Source organism: Sinocyclocheilus anshuiensis, unplaced genomic scaffold (assembly GCF_001515605.1).
Source record: "Sinocyclocheilus anshuiensis isolate Anshui unplaced genomic scaffold, SAMN03320099.WGS_v1.1 scaffold527, whole genome shotgun sequence".
NCBI lineage: Eukaryota > Metazoa > Chordata > Actinopteri > Cypriniformes > Cyprinidae > Sinocyclocheilus > Sinocyclocheilus anshuiensis.
Genome location: NW_015548227.1, coordinates 1199215 through 1220149, shown reverse-complemented (window position 1 = coordinate 1220149; position 20935 = coordinate 1199215). Strand labels below are relative to the sequence as shown.

Genomic DNA, 20935 nt, shown 5'->3' with positions numbered 1-20935 from the left:
CGATTTGTGAACCGGCTCAACCAGTTACTTCCTGAGAACCGGCTCAAAATAACGATTTGTTCAAGAACCTAACATCACTAGCGAGAGCAAAGGAAATCCTTGTGCGAGCAGAGAGATTTGCACTCGCGCATCATATTAATGTACTTTCGAGCTACAACAGTGCGCTCTCGACATTTGTCAGTAAAATAATGCTAATGTAAAATACCTACACTGGAAATTGAAACCGCGTGCGTACGCGAAAGTTTCTCGTGAGCACGCGATAGTCTGTGTATTTTTTATTTTTGCTAAGGTCCCTTCAGGGGCTCTGTATTATCCTATGCACTAGTAAGTAAATTTATCTTTTTTAAGATTTTTAGAATGATTTCAACTAAAATGATAAGATCTAGTGTAAAAAATATAATAATAATGAAATGACAATGGAATTGGAAATAACTGATTCAAAATATTAATAACTATAATATTATCTCAAAGATACTAAAATAACACTGATAAAAAAAAAATCCTATTATTTTTCTTAATGAGCTTTTTTTTTCATATTACCCTGTGTACTAGTAAGTAATTTTTAGATTTATTGATTTATTTAACTGTCTGTCTGTCTGTCTCTTTGGTTGTTGATTCCCAAAAAAACAACACGTTATTACGAACCAAGAAATTAAAAACTTTTAACAGAATATTTTGTGTAAATTAAGTTTGTCTTTTGCAATATATATATATATATATATATATATATATATACACAGTATATATGTGTATCTATTATGCAGCTTTATCAGGGCAGTGATACGGAAAAAAATAAAAACATTTTTTTTATTTTATTTACATTTTATGATCATATTTCTAAGATATTATCTTATTAAAAATGCTAAACATCTCATGAGAACAACTGTATATATACACATAATTTTAGTATTAATGTCAAAACAGTCAGAAGTCATGTGAATTTCATTGTGAAGGTTGAAAGTGTTAGTCAAATTCAAATCCAGCATGAGTGGACACTGTCCACTGTCTGATCTTGTTTTCTGGCACACATCAGGAGAGTTTGGGGAAGTGTGTTATGGGCGGATGAAGCTGCCGGGGAAACGTGATATCCCGGTGGCTCTGAAGACTCTCAAAGCCGGCTACACAGAGAAACAGAGGAGAGATTTCCTGGGCGAGGCCAGCATCATGGCACAGTTCGATCACCCCAATGTCATCCACCTGGAGGGGGTTGTTACCCGCAGTAAGCACTTTAAAAGACTATCAGTGTAGTGCACCTCTTAATGGGACATTTTTGAAGTACATTATTTTGTGTTCAAAATCTTTCATACACATATGAATTTGACTATCTCATTGAATAAAATGTAAATACATTTTTATAAGAATACATAATTTTTATAGTAATTCAGTTTTAATTATTGATTTAATAAAAACTTCAGTTAGTATAAAATTTAAGAAAAGGTATTTCAAAATAAAAAAAATAAAACGAATTACTCTACAAATAATAACATCATATATTATTTTCTATTAATTGTAAGTAAAAAGTAATGTAATTAATTCAAAATATATATATATATGTCTTGTAATATGCACTTCATATTGGAGTCCTGATTACCCTGTCAAGGTTTAGTTTTTGTTTTTTGTTATTTTTCATTTATTTATTTTTGCAATGATCTGCTAAATGTACATTACTACTTCACCCAGTACTTCGCTTATAGTTGGGTAAAAAGTGAAGAAAACCCACAGTTCTGTTTCTCTTCACCCAGACTTGCATCACCTCTCCAATCTCCTGACATCTTGTTCTTGTTCTTTCCCCTGTTTTTCTCTTGTGTTTTTGCATTCTCTACCAAGGCAAACCAGTAATGATCATCACAGAGTACATGGAGAACGGCTCCTTGGACTCTTTCCTGAGGGTGTGTAAACACTTTTGTGTTTGTTCTCGTATATCTCTGTAGTTTTGCTTCGCCTCGCTGAACCTCCCTGTGAACCGAAGTTAAACTTCACAGATTTCTCTCCCTCATCTTGTTTTTCTTCCCTCGAAACAGAGACATGATGGTCAGTTCACCATTATTCAGCTGGTCGGGATTCTGCGTGGCATAGCTGCTGGCATGACTTACTTGGCTGATCTGGGGTACGTCCACCGGGACTTGGCTGCCAGGAATGTTCTGGTCAACAGTAATCTGGTGTGCAAGATTTCAGACTTCGGTCTGTCACGCGTGCTGGAGGACGACCCTGATGCAGCCTACACCACCAGTGTGAGTGATAAAACCAGGAGCATACTCTACAACAGGGCTGGGCAACTTCGGTCCTGGAGGGCCACTGTCCTGCAGAGTTTAGCTCCAACCCTAAATTAACACACCTGAACAAGCTAATCAATGTCTTCAAGATCACTTGCCCTGCGTTCCATTCGGAAGGGCTCATCCCTATGCCCTAATCCCTTCAAAGGGTTTACCCTCCGGAGTGAGAGCTTTGATGGGTTGAAGGGTGTAGGGGACCAAACAACTGTTTCTTGAAGTGCCCTTCTGCGTCATCATCATATGCCCACACGGAGGCGCCGTCATCATGAAAAGAATATTTGCAAAGGATCATGGGAGCCCGAAGTGTCCATCAGTTGTACCCTTCGAAATCCTTCATTCCGAAGGGCCCTTTGAAGTGGCCAGTTTTGAGCACTTTGGTTTGGAACGACCCTTCAATATGGCGGCCATGACGGTTTTCACTCCGAAGTGCCCTTCGGAGGGCGATATATCCCGTTTGGAATGCACCGTAAAGCTACAGGTAGGTGTGTTTGATTAGGGTTGGAGCTAAACTCTGCAGGACAGTGGCCCTCCAGGACCGAAGTTGCCCAGCCCTGCTTTACAACAACAAGTATATGTGAAGTAACTGCGGTATTTGAAAGACAATAGAGGTAGCTTCAAATGTTAGTGCCATTAAACCATATGTATATTTAGGTAGCCTAGTTTAACTAATTTGCTAAACTGTTGCCCTGTGATGACAGTATTTTCCATTCAGTCTTAATTGAAAAACTGACAGTTCATGTGAATTTTTGGTGTTTATTCATACACAGTTTGGTTATTTGTCTCCCTAATCTTTGTCTTCCTCCATCTTCATTGGCTTTTAGGGAGGAAAGATCCCGATCCGCTGGACGGCGCCGGAGGCTATTGCCTATCGGAAGTTCTCCTCCTCCAGTGACGTATGGAGTTATGGAGTGGTGATGTGGGAAGTGATGTCATACGGAGAACGGCCATATTGGAACTTGACCAACAGAGATGTGGGTCTAAACGACACTATATATGGGCAATGTTCAGAACAGTTCAGGGTTATTATAGTTAACTTAAATTTCCATTACTGAAATAAAATAAATATTAACTAAAATAAAATAAAATATTAAATCTTAAATTTAAACTTTTTAGACATATGAAAAAAACTAAATTACTAAAACTTTAAAATATAAATTAAAAAGCAAAAATATAAAAATAAGAACTTATCCAAAATAATAAAAAGCTATAATAGTATCTCAATGATAATAAAATAACACTCATATACTGCAAAAAAATAATTTTTGTTTTGTTAATGAGCATTTTTTCATATTATCTAATATAAAAGTTAATTTTTTATTTTTTTTTAAAGATATGTTTAATTTTTAATATTCATAAAATATATTAAATAATAATAATACACTACAAAATACATATTATTTATCTTAATCTTTTCATATTATCCAATATAAAAGTAAATGTATCTTAGTTTTTTTTTATTTTTAATATTTTAGATTGTTAATATTCTAAAATATAGTTAATAATAATAATAATAATACACTACAAAATACATATTATTTTTTCTTAATGAGCATTTTTATATTATCATATGGAGTAAATTTATCTTAGGTTTCTGGATATTTTTGAATTTTTTTTTTACATTTTGATCTAAAATTCAAAATATATATAAAAACAAACAAATTAAATAAATTCATAATAATAGTAATAATAATAATAATGACCATGCATTGCATGAAACTGTACTTCCAGTGTGATTCGTCATCCAGAAGTAATATCAGCTGCAATTTGCTACTTTGTGACTCGTTATTTGATCAGATTCCCGAGAGTTAAGACGTGTAGACAAAATTGGATTAAATAATTTATACAGTGTACAGTGGGTATAGAAAAGAATCACCCCCCTTTAAAATACATTTTGTTGCTTTGCAGCCTGAAATGAAGATGGACACAGTTTTTTTTTTTTTTTTTTATCCAGCTGTATTTACGCAACTTATAACATCCAAGTGAAAAATAATAAACCAGAATCACTGAGTTGGAAAAAAGATCACCCCTCTCTTAAAAATGACTTGTAAACTCAATCAGGTGTAGCTAATCACCTTCTCAATGGCACACAAAGCCATTTGACTTTCATCTGTGATCAGCTGTGCTCATTTTGATTAGCTCAGCATGAAAAGAGCTTTCCTGGAGCATTTCTGTTCTTGGTAGTGCAACTGAAGCAAACAATCAACGGGTGGCAAGGCACTGTCAAAAGATCTCTGGGATAAAGTTGTCCACAGGCACAAGTCAGGAGATGGATACAAAAAACGTCAAAGGCTTTATCAATGCCTAGAAGCACAGTGAAGTCTATTATTAAGAAGTGGAAGGTATTTGGTACAACACAGACCCTCCCTGGATCAGGACGTCGCTCCGAACTGGATGAAAGATCCAGAAGGACCAAGAGGCCTACAGCAACTCTGAAGCAGCTGCAGGAATTTATACGCTTTGCCAAAACACACCTTGAAGATTCTGAGGCAGATGAGACTAAAATTGAATTATTTGGCTTCAACACCAAATTATATATCTGGCAGAAATCCAAAACAGCTCACCATCCAAACAACAGCATTCCTCCAGTAAAGCATGGAGGTGGTAAAATCCTGTTTTGGGGTGTTTCTCTGCAGCAGGGACTGGAGTACTTGTCAGGATAGAAGGAAACATGGATGGGGCAAAATACTGTCAAATCCTTGAGGAAAATCTGCTGCCCTCTGACAGAAAGTTGCAAATGGGAAGAAGGTTTACCTTCCAACATGACAATGACCCAAAGCACACTGCAAAACTGAGCACACAGTGGTTGAAGGAGAAAAAGGTGAATGTTCTTGCATGGCCTCGTCAGAGCCCAGACTTAAACCCCACTGAAAATCTCTGGAATGACTTGAAGCCTGCAGTCCACAAACACTCACCATCAAATATAACTGAACTTGAGCAGTTCTGCAAAGAAGAGCGGGCAAATATTGCAAAGTCTAGATGTGCAAAGTTAGTAGAGACAAATCCCAACAGACTAAAGGCTGTAATTAAAGCAAAAGGTGGTTCAACATAATACTGACACAAGGGAGTGATCCTTTTTCCAACTCGGTGATTCTGTTTTTGTTTTTTTGTTTTTTTTGGTGAGACAAATGGACAAATCAATGCAATTCCCCACCTTTTAATTCAGTTTGACTGTTTGTTTTTTTTCTGCAGGTGATCAAGTCCGTAGAGGAGGGCTACCGACTCCCGGCCACCATGGGCTGCCCCGGTACGCTCCACACCCTAATGCTGGACTGCTGGCAGAAAGACCGCAATGAAAGGCCCAAATTCTGTCAGATCGTCACGGTCCTGGACAAGCTGATACGGAACCCCGAGAACCTCAAGTCAATGGACACATTGTGCAGGTGAGCGGCCAGCAATCGATATGCTGCCTTCGGGGGGATTTACCCGACAAATGCACTTTGTCGGCATCAGATATGATCCATTTTAAAAGTCTCGCAAAGTTGATGAGAAAGTTTCATCCGAGTGGCTGGGAATACGGCAGGCCGCTTTAAGACGCAAGTGTACATTTTCCAATAAGCTCATCTCAAATAGATGTGTTCGCTGTTAAATAAAAGACCTCTGTGCTATATTGACATTGATCCACCGTGAACCGAAAAAGAACGCTTCTGCTTTCACAATTGGACTTGTATAAATTGCTCAGCTCGGCGTGCATGTCCTGTCAAGTTGCTGGTGCATATCCAGATGCGTTGATGGGAAGAAATAGGGATTTCATCCCTGTGTTAATCTACCCACACCGGCCAAATCTACAGCCCCCCTTTCCCATCTTCTCTATCATTTTAACTCGTATTGATTTTCTGCCCGCGCTCGCCACATTTCAAAGGTACTTCTCGCACGTGCCTCCTCACTCCCCCTGCTCTCATTTCAGACTAAACAGTCCTTTGATGAACAGAAGTATTCCTGATTTCACCAGCTGCAGATCTGTGGACGAGTGGTTGGACACCATTAAGATGGGCCGTTATAAGGACCACTTTGCCGCAGGAGGGTATCTGACTCTAGGACATGTGATGAGCATGAAACAACAGTGAGTTGATTGAGTTCTTACTCCATAACACGATGGAGCGCTCCAGATTGCTAATGCAGAAATGAAGTCTTTTAGATGCATCTTCACAGCGTGAATCTTTGCGCTGAGGTAGATGGAGGACAGATTGGAGGTGCCTTCATGACTTTAAGCCTTTGATTGATCGCCACCTCCTCAAGTCGGCTGATCAGTGCCCATTAAATGGAGTTTCAGGACTATGTGTCCATTGTCTGTCCAATGGGTCAGTCAGTGCTATGCCTGTTGGTCCAGTTTTAGTGGATTTGTAGACATTGCAGCCTTCAAACGATGCCTGGTTTTCAAACAGAAATGGGAGCTAGCTTGGTGGAGACCAGTTTTAACAGTTAATTTAATTAGTTTATGCTCTTAATTTGATTTGCCTTCAGATGTTTGAAAGTTTGGATCACCCAAAAATGAAAATTTACTATTTGCATGTTGTTCCAAACTCATATGACTTCATTACTTTCTATTTTTTCGCTATATTCCAAGTGTTTTGTAGCCATTTAAAAGCTTTGTGAAGAAAAAAGCTGATTAATTCACAGTGCTGTTACTGTTAACTAATATTAGATTAAAGCTTCAACTTAAAAACTTAAATGAAATTTACAACTGAAATAAAAGGCTTGGAAGCTTGTTTCGAATCAACTAAAAAAAAGTTTGACTTTCTCGCAACTTTGGCTTTTTTACCTCAGAATCGTGAGATGTAAACTCGCAATTGCGAGGAAAAAAGTCAGAATTGTGCGATTTAAAAGTTGCAATTACTTTAGAAAAAAAAAAAAAAAATTATTTAGTGGCGGAAATGGGCTTCCATAAAAAATAAAGCTAAATAAATAAAAATGACAATTACTAAAACTTAAAAACACTGATTAGTTATTAATTGAAAAACAGTACTGTGGTCTAGTAGGGCTATTTTTTTTCCATGTTTTCTCCACATTTCCTTGACTACTCAGTGGGTGGTCAATTTTGGACCAAATGCACTGTTCTGTTCAACAAAATGCAACTAGCTTTCTGGAAATCATTTTGTTAGAGTCTCTCTCTTTATTAGATGTGCTCATAAAATCAGCCATAATGTCTTCAGGGTTTATAGTGTGTAAGAAAAAAACATTCTTCCCTGACCAACTGCAACCATACTGTTTGCAAATCATTTGTTTATGAATCTTTTAACATAAAAAGCCCATAATTAGAGCTGCACAGTTAATTGCATAAATAATCATGTTTATGGTTACAGTGGCCATGATTAAATTGAAAAGGGTCAATTACAGCAATAGAAAGGGTTTAGTAGATGTTTGTGTAGAAATTAATTGATAGTTCCAATAATTATGGAAGCTTGTTTCCGCCATGGTATAACATTTTTTAAAGTTTGACTTTTTGTATCACAGTTCAGACTTTTTCTTGCATTTCTGAGTTTATAAAAGTCAGAATTCTGATATAAACTCTAAATTCTGAGAAAAAAAAGGCAACATTTTTAGATCTAAACTTGCAATTGTAAGGGGGAAACAAAGTCAGAATTGTGGCATAAAAAAAAAAAGTTGCAAATATCTTAATTTTTTTATTCTGTGGCAGGAAAAAAAAACGAATTCAGAGAAAGTCAGTTATATGTTTATATCTTGCAATTCAGAATTTATCATTTGCAATTCAGCGTTTATATCGCTCACACAAATTCTGACTTTTTTCATGCAGTTCTTACTCTTACTTTAATCTGTCGTGGAAACGGACTTCCATTAAAAAACAAACATGTCTAGATTAACATTAGTCTGTAGTCCCATAAATAATGAGTGTGTTTTAAGTTCTCTGAACACATTTCTCGGTCTATGAATAAAAAATATGAATCATAATTTACAAAATTAACAAACATAATTCCATAATGATCTAATCCCGTTTCGTTGTCCACTTCCATCTCAGTGACATGCAGAGGTTGGGAGTCACTCTAATGGGCCATCAGAAGAAGATCATGACCAGCGTCCAGGTGATGAGAGCCCAGGTACTGAACCAGAGCGTGCCGTCGGTGCACATATAATCACGGACCTCGTCAGAATACAAGTACATATGGATCTGATACGTGTTTGGGTCTTGTGTATGTACTTCAAACGACTGTCCCTTCTTTAACGAAACCTGACATTGACTATTATTACTGGGATAAGGATGGAGTTTTTCTTCTTCAGCGGGACATTCTGCAATTATCCCTTTTCTCTTTTACTTTCTTTTGTAAATGTTTGGACCGCCTTAAATGACACATTATTTAAATATTGTTGTACATTGATAAAGATTTTATGAATAATAGAGTCATGAATATAAAGAGTGGACCTAATCATGAATATTAAAAAGATGGAAATTAATATGCATAGTGTACAAGTTTGGCTACACCCACCACAGCACCACAACGGCATGGATAAAAACTTCACGAGTGCCTCAAGCACTGAAACGTGATGCTGAATAAAAGACAGAACAATGAGATGCCACAGGAGTATATGCGTTAAGCTACAAGCATATAATCTACGACAAACCGAGACCCTCAAGAGGAAACATTTGGGCTCCTGACAAAAGCTGCAGAGCGCGCAAGAATACGGACAAATGCTGAATTAGTCTGTTTTGTCTCTGTGGTCGGAAAAAGGCAATTATGTATGTCATGTGTTTGATTAAACGCTCTGAAACTCAACCTGCTGTTATTTATTGCGTGCAGAACGGCGCCGGATCCCTCCGGAAAAGGGAGGAATAAATATGTGTAAATGTTAGTCTGCAGAAAACAAACACTTTTAACTTTCCTTACTCTTGAAATCTGTCTGAAATAGAGTCTGTATCTTTCTCTTACTGCTGGATTCAGAGTTCAGGCCAGTTTTGAAATATTTATTCAGACCCTGAGAAAATCAGTATTCTCAACGTTTGGGCTGTTTTGCATCAAATAAATCCTTCGTTTTACTAAAACTAACACACTAAGGATATAGTAATGAACTTGCTTTGCGCTAAAAGTTGTGTAGGTGTTGAAATGGTGGGAGTGACTAATTTAAAGTCAACATTAAATCAAAACGGACCCTGTTTACTTTGTTAGATGTTCCTGGGCTTATTATTATGTTTTTGTAATTTTCATTCAAAAGTTCTCTGCCTCTTTTGCCAGCTGAAAGGACGTTCCCCTCCAACCGCTTTTCACGATTCTATGGAAGCTTGTTTCCACCACGGGATTAAAAAAAATAATAATAAAAAGGCAATTGCGACTTTTTATCTCACAATTTAGAATTTTTTCCCCCACAATTCTGAGTTTATATCTCACAATTCTGAAAAAGTCAGAAAAAGTATAATGTCACAATTCTGAGAAGAAAAGTCGGAATTGCAAGATACAAACTCTTTTTTTTTTTTTTTTTTTTTTTTTATCCCTTGGCAGAAATGGGCTTCCGTATGATCCCGCCATACATTAAATTCCCTTTTTGGATATCCTTTTCACAGAAGTAAAATGGGTTGTGAATGCCATTTCATGTTGACTTTACAAAAACACTGAACCTCATTTAATTTTTGATAACAGGGTATTGTCTGTATGTTAATCTTTTTATTTATTAAATTTTAACTATTACGTTTCAATTATAAAATTACCTAATTGTGTATTTGTTTGTAAGACAAAGATTAATGGAGTTTCATGAATTATATGTAAATATTAATAAAATGAAGTTTTTTTTCACTCTCTCTCTCTCTCTCTCTCTCTCTCTCTCTCTCTGTTTCTTTGAAAAGAGCTATATCTATATGCAACTTGGAGTGCAAATAAAAACAAAACTCCCATTTTGTGTCTGTCAATATATTCAACCAATCGTAGAGGATATTTAAATGTCTTTTTTTTTTTTGTCGTCATCATCAATATCGTCATAATTTTTACAATTCCGCATTGAAAAGAATCCATATCAGGGTCATATTTTACCCCAAAATTAAATGAAAATTAAGATGTTTTAAGATTTTCTTTTCCCCCATTGTGACATTGTTTATGAAAATTAAACACATTTTCCCCACATCAAATTAATTAATTTTTCTTTAGATGTTTTGTTTTGTTAAATCCTCATTATGGTAATTAAAATACATCAATAACAAAAATACAAAAAAACATTTGATATTCATAAATGTGAACTATCAAGTAAAATAATTTTGCTTTGCAAAAGTTTGATTTTTGTAAGTATACACCATGGTATCACACTAAAAAATAAGTTGCTGCCTTAATTTTGAAGTACAATCAACAGCTGTTTAAGTCATTTCAACTTAAATTAAAATGGCTTAAATAGATGAGTTGAACCTTGTACAACTTATAAAGCTGAAAACTGCTTAATTTATTTTGATGAGTTAAAGTAATGTAAAAACACATGTTGTCATAACTTATTGGTCATATCAGTTTTTATAGTGTAGTTTTTTTTTTTACGTTGATGTAGTAAAATTTGACACTTCTTGACAGTTTTTGTGTCATTCACGCAGATGGATTTTTGGTGGAACATTATCATGCATTATCAGGTGTGCGTGCGTATTCTGTCCCATCTCTCCGGTCTGAACCACAAGCCGCAGCACTTCAGTGACAGCAGAGCAATTGCTTTTAAAGTCTGCTTAGCTTTAGCGCTCTCCTCTGAGAGGTTTCTTCATTACTTTAACGTAAAACTGTGAATTTAATGTCTTAAAACTGATTCATGACTACATTGCATATCAAGAGACTGTCAGCTTGCACGTTCACATTATGAAAGTTGTCATCTACGTGGAGACAAAATATTAGCAGCTGTTTTGTCTGTGTTTGCCTTTGCCAAGCGTATAACTTGCCCATTTGGATGGTTCTCTGCATGCTGAAACCATTCATGTGCAAATGTCACCTTGAAGCAGATTATACCCAGAATTAATTTCAGGTGAATGATCACATTTACAGAACCTGTACATGCCCAACAAACATCATTATACTGCAAAAACAGTCCGAGATTTTAGGTTGTCCATGCATACAGTGATTGCTAAAAAGAGCAATGTCTGACTGTCACTGCACTGCATATAAAATATAACTTTGAGCCATTTATTTTAAACAAAGTTTCTGCAGGTTTTATGACCTTTTAAAACCAAATAAAGAAAAATAAGGAATAAATTGAATGGAACACATTATGTCAATATATGTAAATGTCTTATATTAGCAACATTTCAGAGTTTGAAAATACAACTTCAAATAGCTCTCCATTGCTTAAAAAAATAAAAAAAATAAGTATTTTTGTCTTGTTTTCCAGTGCACATATCTCAAGATCCTTCAATCAAGATACACTTACTTGAGAAGCAAAATTATATAAAATAAGAAGTCTTGTATTTCTGAGAAATTGATCAAAATGGAATTGATCAGATTACATTGAATTAAATGGTTACATTTTACAATAATATTCCATTTCTTAACAATTTGTAAATTAGTCAATGAATTTGGATGTTTGAATTCATGTTTGTTCATAATATATTGAAGTTAATATATACAACTTGAAATGTTGGAATTAATATTAATGGTTGTAGAATATTGTTCATGATATTTATTGCATTAAATAATGTTAAGATATCAAACCTTGTGGTAAAGTGTAAATAATTATGAATTTCTGTTAATTATTCTATTAATTTAATTGGAAATTATATATATATATATATATATATATACATATATATATATGTAAAATTATATAAATTAAAATGATGTAAATATATATAATTTATTATTTTAAACAAATTTAATTTAGTAATTAAAGTAATTTAGTATTATAAAATTATTAAATTAAAATATTAGTAGAATCATTATTCTTATTATATAAATTCAATAAAGTTAAATTTTATATACATATGTACAGTATGTGTGTGTGTGTATTGTTGTTGTTTTTTTGCAGTTTATGCAACATTCAGTGTCATATATTTATGAATTTAAGACTAAATGCATCCAATTTAAGACATTTTTAACGGCAATTAGCTTGTAATTGTTGATTTGGAGACTTTATGGTCATTGATCTTAATTGATAAAGAAAAGTAAATTTAGGTAAGCAACATATGTTTGGTATTTTGTTATTTAATCAGACATTTTTAAGTGTGCCTTAAGTGTCCAAATACATTCAAATACAATATAGCTTCTGTTTGACTATAAAGAACCATATTGTCAACACTGAACTGATTTGCATTTCTTACAGACAGCTAAAGTGACTTTCTTCTGCAGTTAGATGCCAAATATTGAGTCTGTAACACAAAACTCTTAAATGAGACGAGTTCAATTCAAAGACAGCCTCGTGTCACAGCTTCAGCCATTGGAGATAACACAGTTCACTGTTGCGGATGTGTGTTGTGACGATGTACGAAATTTGTCCTCCATCACTTTCTCATTCCCATTGAGTGAGCACAGTCAGACAGGACACCATGCAGGAGGTCACACAACAAGCTGAGCAACAATGTGACACCCTCCCACACAACATAATGCACACTATTATAATCAGATTATGCCACAGAAGACTTCTTACTATAAGTTAGAGGCATTTTTACAGCTGTGATCTTGCAGATTATACAAACAAGTGTAGTTGATAGATAAAATCAAGATTTTAAGTTAAAATTTGTATCTGAATGCTTAAGGGAATGAATATGTTTTCCCTTAAAAAGTCAAAAATATTTTTACATTTAAACCATATTAGTTTAAACTTCGGTTTTCTGAGCGCACACATCCGAAGCACACGGACAGAAAGCGCACTCGTTTTGTCAGGCGCTTGCAGAAAAAGGCTTACCTAAACAAAGTTACTGGGTTAATCTTTTTCACGTTTCCTTGGTTGGTAGATGCACCGGGGACCTGATTATAGCACCTAAAACCTGGAAAAGTCAGATTTTCATGATACATCAGCTCCCTTTTATTCAGCAAGCACACATTAAAGTCAAGTTACAGTAAAGACATTTATAATGTTACAAAAATTAAAATAATTGCTGTTCTTTTGAACTTTCTATTCATCAAGTAATCCTGAAAAAAAGCAGTAAAACTGTTTTCAACACTGATAATAATAATAATAATAATAATATTTCACAATATTACTGTTTTTGCTGTATTTTTGTTCAACTAAATGCAGCCTTAATGAGCATAAAAAACAACAAAAAAAGTCATTATTTTAATTAAATATTATAACATTTGGCCACCAAACTTCAGATATATATTTTATATTTAAAATCTTTATATAGAGGTCCTGGAGTTTGGCAAAATTAATTTGAATGACATTTTTATGAAAGTACAAATATTTTAAATAAATATATTCAAGTTTTAATTTAGGTACCTATCATTTCTGACCACCTATAACTTAAATAATATATAAAAAATCAAATAAAAAATGTGTTTCTTTTGAATGTCTCTCAGTTATGAAAAACAATCCTGATGTCAGAAATCAGGATGCAGATCATATCCAATATTAATTTGGACACTGTAAACAACACTATAAATTACTTTTGTCACCAACTGGGTTTAAGACAAATACATTTCAATATGTGTCCACACAGTTATCCAATGGAACAAAATGTAAACAGTTTCGTTCTTGTTGTCTCCCAAACATTTGCAGTGCGTGCAATTAATACAAACTCTTTGATTAAACATTCATGAGCACCTTGTGTTTGTTATAGGCTCAGCGCATATAGTATTCGTAAAGAAAAAGAAATAGACATTTGAGTCCACATGACTCAATTGTACAATGGAAAGGGTGAATTTGTGGCAACGATATATGTTGGGCTAACGTGTAAAAAAAAAAAAAGTTCAGAAATAAGCGGAAAAGAAAATAATTATGTGCTACAAATCTATTCTGTACGCTTCTGTGACCTCGTACTGTAAGCAGCTCTTAATTAGCCTAATGAATCTCATGACTATATAGCATGAGTCATAACACTCTCATATACTTGCATGTATAAAGAATTAAAGAGATTCACAGTGAGTGACCTAATTACCTGAACAAGTCGAATAAGGATTTCCCTACCCTGAGAGCTGAAATTGATAAGCTACTAGTAAAATGTAATAGCGCCATCATTAGCATATATGCAAATCGGCACCATTACAATGCAAAACCTTTACTCTGCTGGCCTCGGCGTGCACCCTAACCACTCAAACTTTCCCTTTGATGTTATAAGCAAAGTCTGTCACCGATTATCCTTATTTGCATGAATCTGATACAATCCATGCTGCGCAAATGATCACGCCCCGAGATATCAACCAGACAGAGGAGAAATTAAGCTCTAATTCCGAAGATAAGATATTTTAAGGTCCAAGAAACCGCATATGGTACGGAGTGAATGCCGCTTCCGTGCTGTTGTCGGCCCGGATTAAACGCCTGGCCGCCGATTCAACTTCATGGAGTTTATTACCGAAAAAAGATTCGCACTATAGAGTTCAAAGTGTTTCCGTTCTCAGATTTATTCTCTGGAGGGCTAATTCAATGAGTAATGAATGGATTCCTATGGAAGAAAAATAATGCCACATATCTTTGAAACAAAAAAGCATGTTGAATAGCACTAATTGAAAAAATAAGCTAATGATATAAAGAAGAGAAGTATAAAATGTTAGTGGGGAAAATACTGGTTATGATTGTGGCTAATATTTGATTCCATAATCATGGCTCAGTAGGCTATTTTGAGCATATACATCCTATAGTGATTCTTGTGAAATTTGTAAAGACTCCATTGCACAACACTGTAAAAATACCTCTGCCGCTCTTGTGTGTAAGCAAGCAGACATAAGGAACCTATTCATTTAACACTCTACCTAAATATAGTCTCCAACTGCACTTTGACATGGGTTTCTGGAAAGCGTTCTCAGTCGGTATCACGAGGAACTATACAATGGGCATCTTTTATCAACCCTCCTCTTAAACGAGAATGTCTCCCTTATTCCTTAGATAATAGTCTTTTTCAGACAGGCAATACATTACATCTGGCTGGATCAATAGCCTCTGCAGTGCTGCGTTCTTGATTCTCTGAATCTCCATTGCTGGCGGAGACTGTCTGTGGGTCCACGGCTAAAGCACTTTTCTCTCTGTGTTATTGTGAATCTTTGAACACATTCAGCTCATAATAACTTGCACTAAAGCCTGCGCTGTTGTTGCTAATTAAAATGTCCGTATGGTTGCAGTGATGAGTGGTATCATGTACAGTAAGATTTCTTGATGTTTTTAAAAGAAGTCTATTATGCTCACTGAGGATGCACTTATGTGATCAAAAATACAGTAAAAACTAATATTGTGAAATATTTTTACACAATATGTTTTCTGTTTTAATACAATATGTTGTCAAATGTCATTTATTCCTGTGATGGCAAAGCTGAACCTTCAGTATGGAAGCAAAATAATGCCATATGTCTTTAAAACAAAAAAAGCATGTTGAATAGCACTAACTGCAAAAACAATGCATTGCATTAAAAGTGCTTGCATTTTAATGCCTCGTATTTCCAGGGCTTGCATTTTTAGGTCCTGAAATTTAACATAGTTGTTTATTTAAGCTGTGAATATTTCAATTCAAAATATTTCACACACCTTTTCATAATTAAAAATTCAATCATTCATATTCGCCCTCCAGAATTCACTTCCAAAATATTCAATCTGTTTAAAAATACGATGTATAATATTCTACGGCAAATTTCGGTCCATTTTATTTCACTTTCCAAATTCGCGTCAACAAATTAAGTGGTTAAAATTCGGCAGAAAATTCGCCATTGCTCATCCGGGAGCTGCAGGCATAGCAGTAGAGCAACGATGCATGATCTCCAGCTGCTGTCAGTCGCTCACCAGCAGGTGGTAGTTACCATATCAACATTATATAGAAAAAAAAGTGTGCCAAAATTAAAAAATCTTTTGAAGATATCAATGAACATTTATTTTACTGAAGACCAAAGCAACAGGTGGATTAAAGGTGCAGTAGGAGATCTTGGAAAATGCTAACTTTAGCCTGATTGCACTGAAAGCGAACGTCCCACTTTCCCTGCAATCGCCGTCCAGAGCCACGCCCCCTGAACGCATATACGCTCACAAACCAGAATACCAGAGACAACATTACAATAGGCTACATCAGTGGTTCCCAATTTCAGCCCATGTTCCGAAGTGAAGTAAACTTCAATGGATTTCCCCTGCTCAGGGAGAAGGGAGCAATGAACACTGTGTAGGGATCATATCGATCGGAACACAGCTCAATCGTGTGTGTGGGTGGGGGGGTAGTTTGGGAGTGAGGACTTGAATTGGGAACCGCTGGGCTACATCATGTGTCATTCAACGGTGGGAAAACTTTAAAAGTACTACAATACCAGCAAGGAAGATCGGGTTGTTGATGTTTGTCTGCCATTCTCGCTCTGTCTGCACAGCGTGCGTGAACGCACTGATGACGTATCCTGTCTGCGCGAAAAGGGTGTGCAGATGTATGCAGATACTTACGTTGATAGGCAGATAGGAAAGCCAATTAAAACGCTCGCACCGAGCGTTTTGATTGGACGAACATTTATTGGTCCTACGCCTTCCACAGAATAAATAAATACAGATAAATACATTTAGACCACTTAACTTAATGATTGCTATTGGGATGTGAAGAGACTTTCAACCAGCATAACAAAAAATGTTTCTGAAGACAATCACTTATTGCACCTTTAAGTCATTCATTCACACAAACTGATCTGCAGAAATGGAGCAAGCACTAAGTAGAAGTTCTGATTATCGGGGCTAGTATAAACATGTGGAAAAGCTGCTGTGTGTATGTTTAATTCAACATCTTCGTTGTTTCCCGTAGCCGTAAGCAGCTTTCTCTACCACAAATGAGATTATAATGCTATTTTACCCAACGCTGAAGTACAGAACTAACATAACATATTGCTTTCGGTTGCTTAGTTTTCGTAACTTTGTATCATGGCTTGTGTGACGCTGTGCTCACTCAAGGATTTCTCAACGAACCGTAACACGCCTCAGTGAACTAATACAGTGATATAAGACCTCAGATCTCAGAATACACTTTATTGATGATTATGCAAACTATATTGACAGTTAAGCAGATGTAGAATATAAACGAACTAGGGGTGTTCGATTTCAGGTTTTTCGGTGTCGACTCCAACTCCCAACTCCCACTATTGGAGTCGATGGAATCTTTTAAATGAGCTATCAATGATCAACATTGTTAGCTGTTGCCGACACCTAATTTTACAGAGGAAAAAAAAAAGGCAGTGGTGGATTATTAGGCTATGTCAGAATTAAATACGGTATTCTTTAATGAATTTGTCACATTATAATGGTCAGGGGATGGTGATATATTGGCTTAAACAGCATTGATATTAAAAATAAATACAATACATGTAAAAATACATACGAATGTAAACATTAATTTTTTTATTCTTGTTTTGTTTATTTTTGTTGTGCTGCACACACTGAAGTGACAGCGCATTGCTCACGGTAAAAATGAACATGGATTGTAAAATGAGCATGGAAATGTATTAATTACACCAGAAATGCAAATAAGTAGGCCTAAAGACTGTTTTTTTTTTGTTTTGTTTTTTTTTGCAGTTATCACGGCTTTTTAGCAATGGGGGTAAAGCAAGGAAAAGTACCCTTTTAAGGCTACGCTACGGCAACATAGACGGCACTCGTGGAGTTAGAAAAACTTCTTTATGACCAGCAGGATTGTAATAAGGATGTATTGAAAAAGAAAAGGCACGAGACTGCTGTTTCTGTCAATGGTAAGTTTTAATTTAAAATGTTTGTGATAGCCTACTACCTTTTAACGTAAGAAATGTAGACTGTGGGGCTGTGTTTACGTTTTGCCACTTGCTTGAGTATCTTAATAATATATACAGAAGTCATTTTAATAGAGAATGAGGAGTTACGTCATGATATCATTCTTTAAAGACTATATTGCGCTTAAACGTATGTCTATGAAAGATTGTATGAGCTACTGTGCAAAAAGATAATCTGCTTTAAAAAAAATAATTTTTTAGTAACGTTCGAATTTGAAATCAAAATAATTGTGGTAAATAGCCGCGGATCATAGCGCACTACAAACCTGTGAAAGCACAATGAGCCCGTTCTGCTTCTGCACTGCATACCGCACGCACACGGACTGCACTGCAAACGGATTCTCACTTAAATATGATTAGCTCACTTCACCTCTTATCTGACAAGTCTTCGGGTTTGGGCTTATGGAGCTGTCACGTGATGAATGAACGACTCAAACCCGAAGACTCGAGAGATGAACTAATCAATTCTCTTTCCGGCTCAGACTGCATTGGTTAAAGCTTATGGGGCTGTCACGTCATGAATGAACGACTCGGAAAAACCGGAGACTCGAGAGATGAACTAATCAATTCTCTTTCCGGCTCAGACTGCATTGGTTAAAGCTTATGGGGCTGTCACGTGATGAACGAACGACTCGGAAAAAAACAAAGACTCGAACCAGGTGAACTACTTGACTAATTCCAGTACAGAACCTATAGGATGTTGCGCATGCGCGACTGAACGAATCACTCCCCGAGACGACTCGTTCTTCCCGAGTCACATTAAAGATTCGTTCAAAATGAACGAATCGTTCAAGAACGACCCAACACTAAACAAAACACAAAACCGGAAATCGAGGGGTTATGACGTCATTGGCAGGCGACACAATGATACTATGGACACGGTCCGTGCCACTAGTTAAAATTGCTTATTTCTTTGGATTGAAACATTCTTCGAAACATTTGGGATAATGTAAGTACACAAGTCAGCAAAATATATAACACTGGTCTAGTGGTTTTTGGATATTTTAATAAAAAATTCTTCATATTGTGCCTTTAATTTTGCTGATATACTGCACTCAACTGCCATTCACTATATATGGATTTCCGACTCTAGAGCTATTCAGAGTTATATATATACTATTTCACGCTGTTTCCCCTTAGAAATCTGTTAAAGAAAATGCATTACGCGGCTAGTGCACTAATGCAATGACAGCTATTAAAAGACCAAATTCAGATCTTACTGATTATGCAAACTATATACAGGCAGGCAGATGAGGATATGAACGCAAGTTACGAATGAGCCCACAACCCACAAAGTTTCACCAAACCATTTTTTCTCCCACCAAGCGCGGTAGTTTTAGGTTTGATATTCGCCTAGGGTGCTTTAGGGACCGTCTGCAAATTTACCTCACAGTACAAAACGAAGTCCAATAATTTATTCAAATTAATGTTCACAGTAAATGAATAATTTACTCAAACTGACTAAATATATTGCCAATAACTCGCCTTAGACCAGTGTTACTCATTGCGCGACTTGCCAAGCTTTACTTTGTGGCTCGCATGATGTCCCCAGGGCAACCTGCAGGGATGGATTACTGACAGGGCCAATGGGGCCAGTGCCCAGGGGCCCTTGACTACCAGGAGCCCGGGGGGGGGCCCTGGGCTTTAAGGTTGCGCAATCCAGTTTGGTACGAAAAACCCATCAACAATGAAAACAAATGTTTATTTATGCTTGAATATATGTGTCCCTTAGCCTATACAATGCCTCTTGAAGAAGGCTCTTGGTCTATGAGGGCTCTCTGGCACTCCTGTTACTATTGGGCCCTGTAAATATGAAGGCCTCCAAATCTTTTATAGAACCAGGGCTGTAGCTGGGGTATCCGGGGCCCAATGCAGGTTGTTGCTGTGGGCCCCCTTGAAAACGCGTTCCGGAAGGAGGGACCCTTCAAGCCCAGGGCCCCTAGAAATGTCACCACCTTTTGCCCCGCTAGCGACGGCCCTGTGTAGAACCATTGTCTTTCCCATCCTGTTTCAAATTATATTTATTTGAACCACTCTTTGAGCTTCTTTCTTTGTGTAAAGGGTATAGGAAAAAGTACTATTTGTCAGAATCAGAAAGAGATTTATTGCCATTGCACACACAAGGAATTTGTTTTGGTGACAGAAAAAGCTTATAGTGCAGACTCTGAGACAACAAAAGTACACAGATAGTAAAATTAAAAATAAAGATAAAGATATGTGAATAAGGGGGGCATAGAGAGAGCAATTGAGTCTGTTTTAGCATGGTAAAGATTTCTAAATTTTGGTTAAACTCACTTGGGGGACACAGAACGCGTTTTTCCATTCCAATGCGCTACTTTTACATTGTTTTTCTATGTAAACACGCGCTAGACAGACGTTGCAACTTGCAGTTGCGCTCGCGTCTTGCAGTCTTTTGCAGAGTCTCGCGCATGACACGGCGTTCTAAAAACTTAAAAACGCGTCTCTAGACCTAAAACACGTTTTACCCCCATTCCACTCCTCGCGTCTCGCGTTTTTCAAAGCAAAAACGTTCTGTGTGAATGTGTCATTAAGCATTTCCTGATTAATTTAGTTAATTGCAACATTTCTAGTGCTGTTTTTTTTTTTACTATAATCAAACAATAATGTAGACTGTTATTGTCAAATCAGGCCTTAAAAATGAATTACTTCGTTCTGAGCAAAAATGCTATTTTTTTTATTTTATTATATTTTTTCAGTATAAAATACTGCTTTATTTATTCCGAAACAAAAGTCATTTAAAATTGTATTTGTTTATTTAAATTTTTATTTGATCAGTCTACAGTAAATAACGCTCCCAATGGCCAACACTGGAAACTCTAAAAGCATGACTTCATT

General features: G+C 36.0%; 1 protein-coding gene across 1 annotated transcript in view; it reads left to right on the top strand.

Moving 5' to 3' along the window:
- LOC107654448 (ephrin type-A receptor 8-like) overlaps positions 1–9514 on the top strand; it is a 60225-nt gene extending 50711 nt beyond the window's left edge. Inside the window, exons 10-16 of the mRNA XM_016441516.1 lie at positions 1034–1219; positions 1828–1889; positions 2022–2231; positions 3095–3244; positions 5463–5653; positions 6178–6333; positions 8248–9514. Of these exons, the coding sequence (XP_016297002.1) occupies positions 1034–1219; positions 1828–1889; positions 2022–2231; positions 3095–3244; positions 5463–5653; positions 6178–6333; positions 8248–8362 (1070 nt within the window). The 3' untranslated portion in view covers positions 8363–9514. The remainder of the gene's footprint in view (positions 1–1033; positions 1220–1827; positions 1890–2021; positions 2232–3094; positions 3245–5462; positions 5654–6177; positions 6334–8247) is intronic.
- The last annotated feature ends 11421 nt before the right edge of the window (positions 9515–20935 follow it).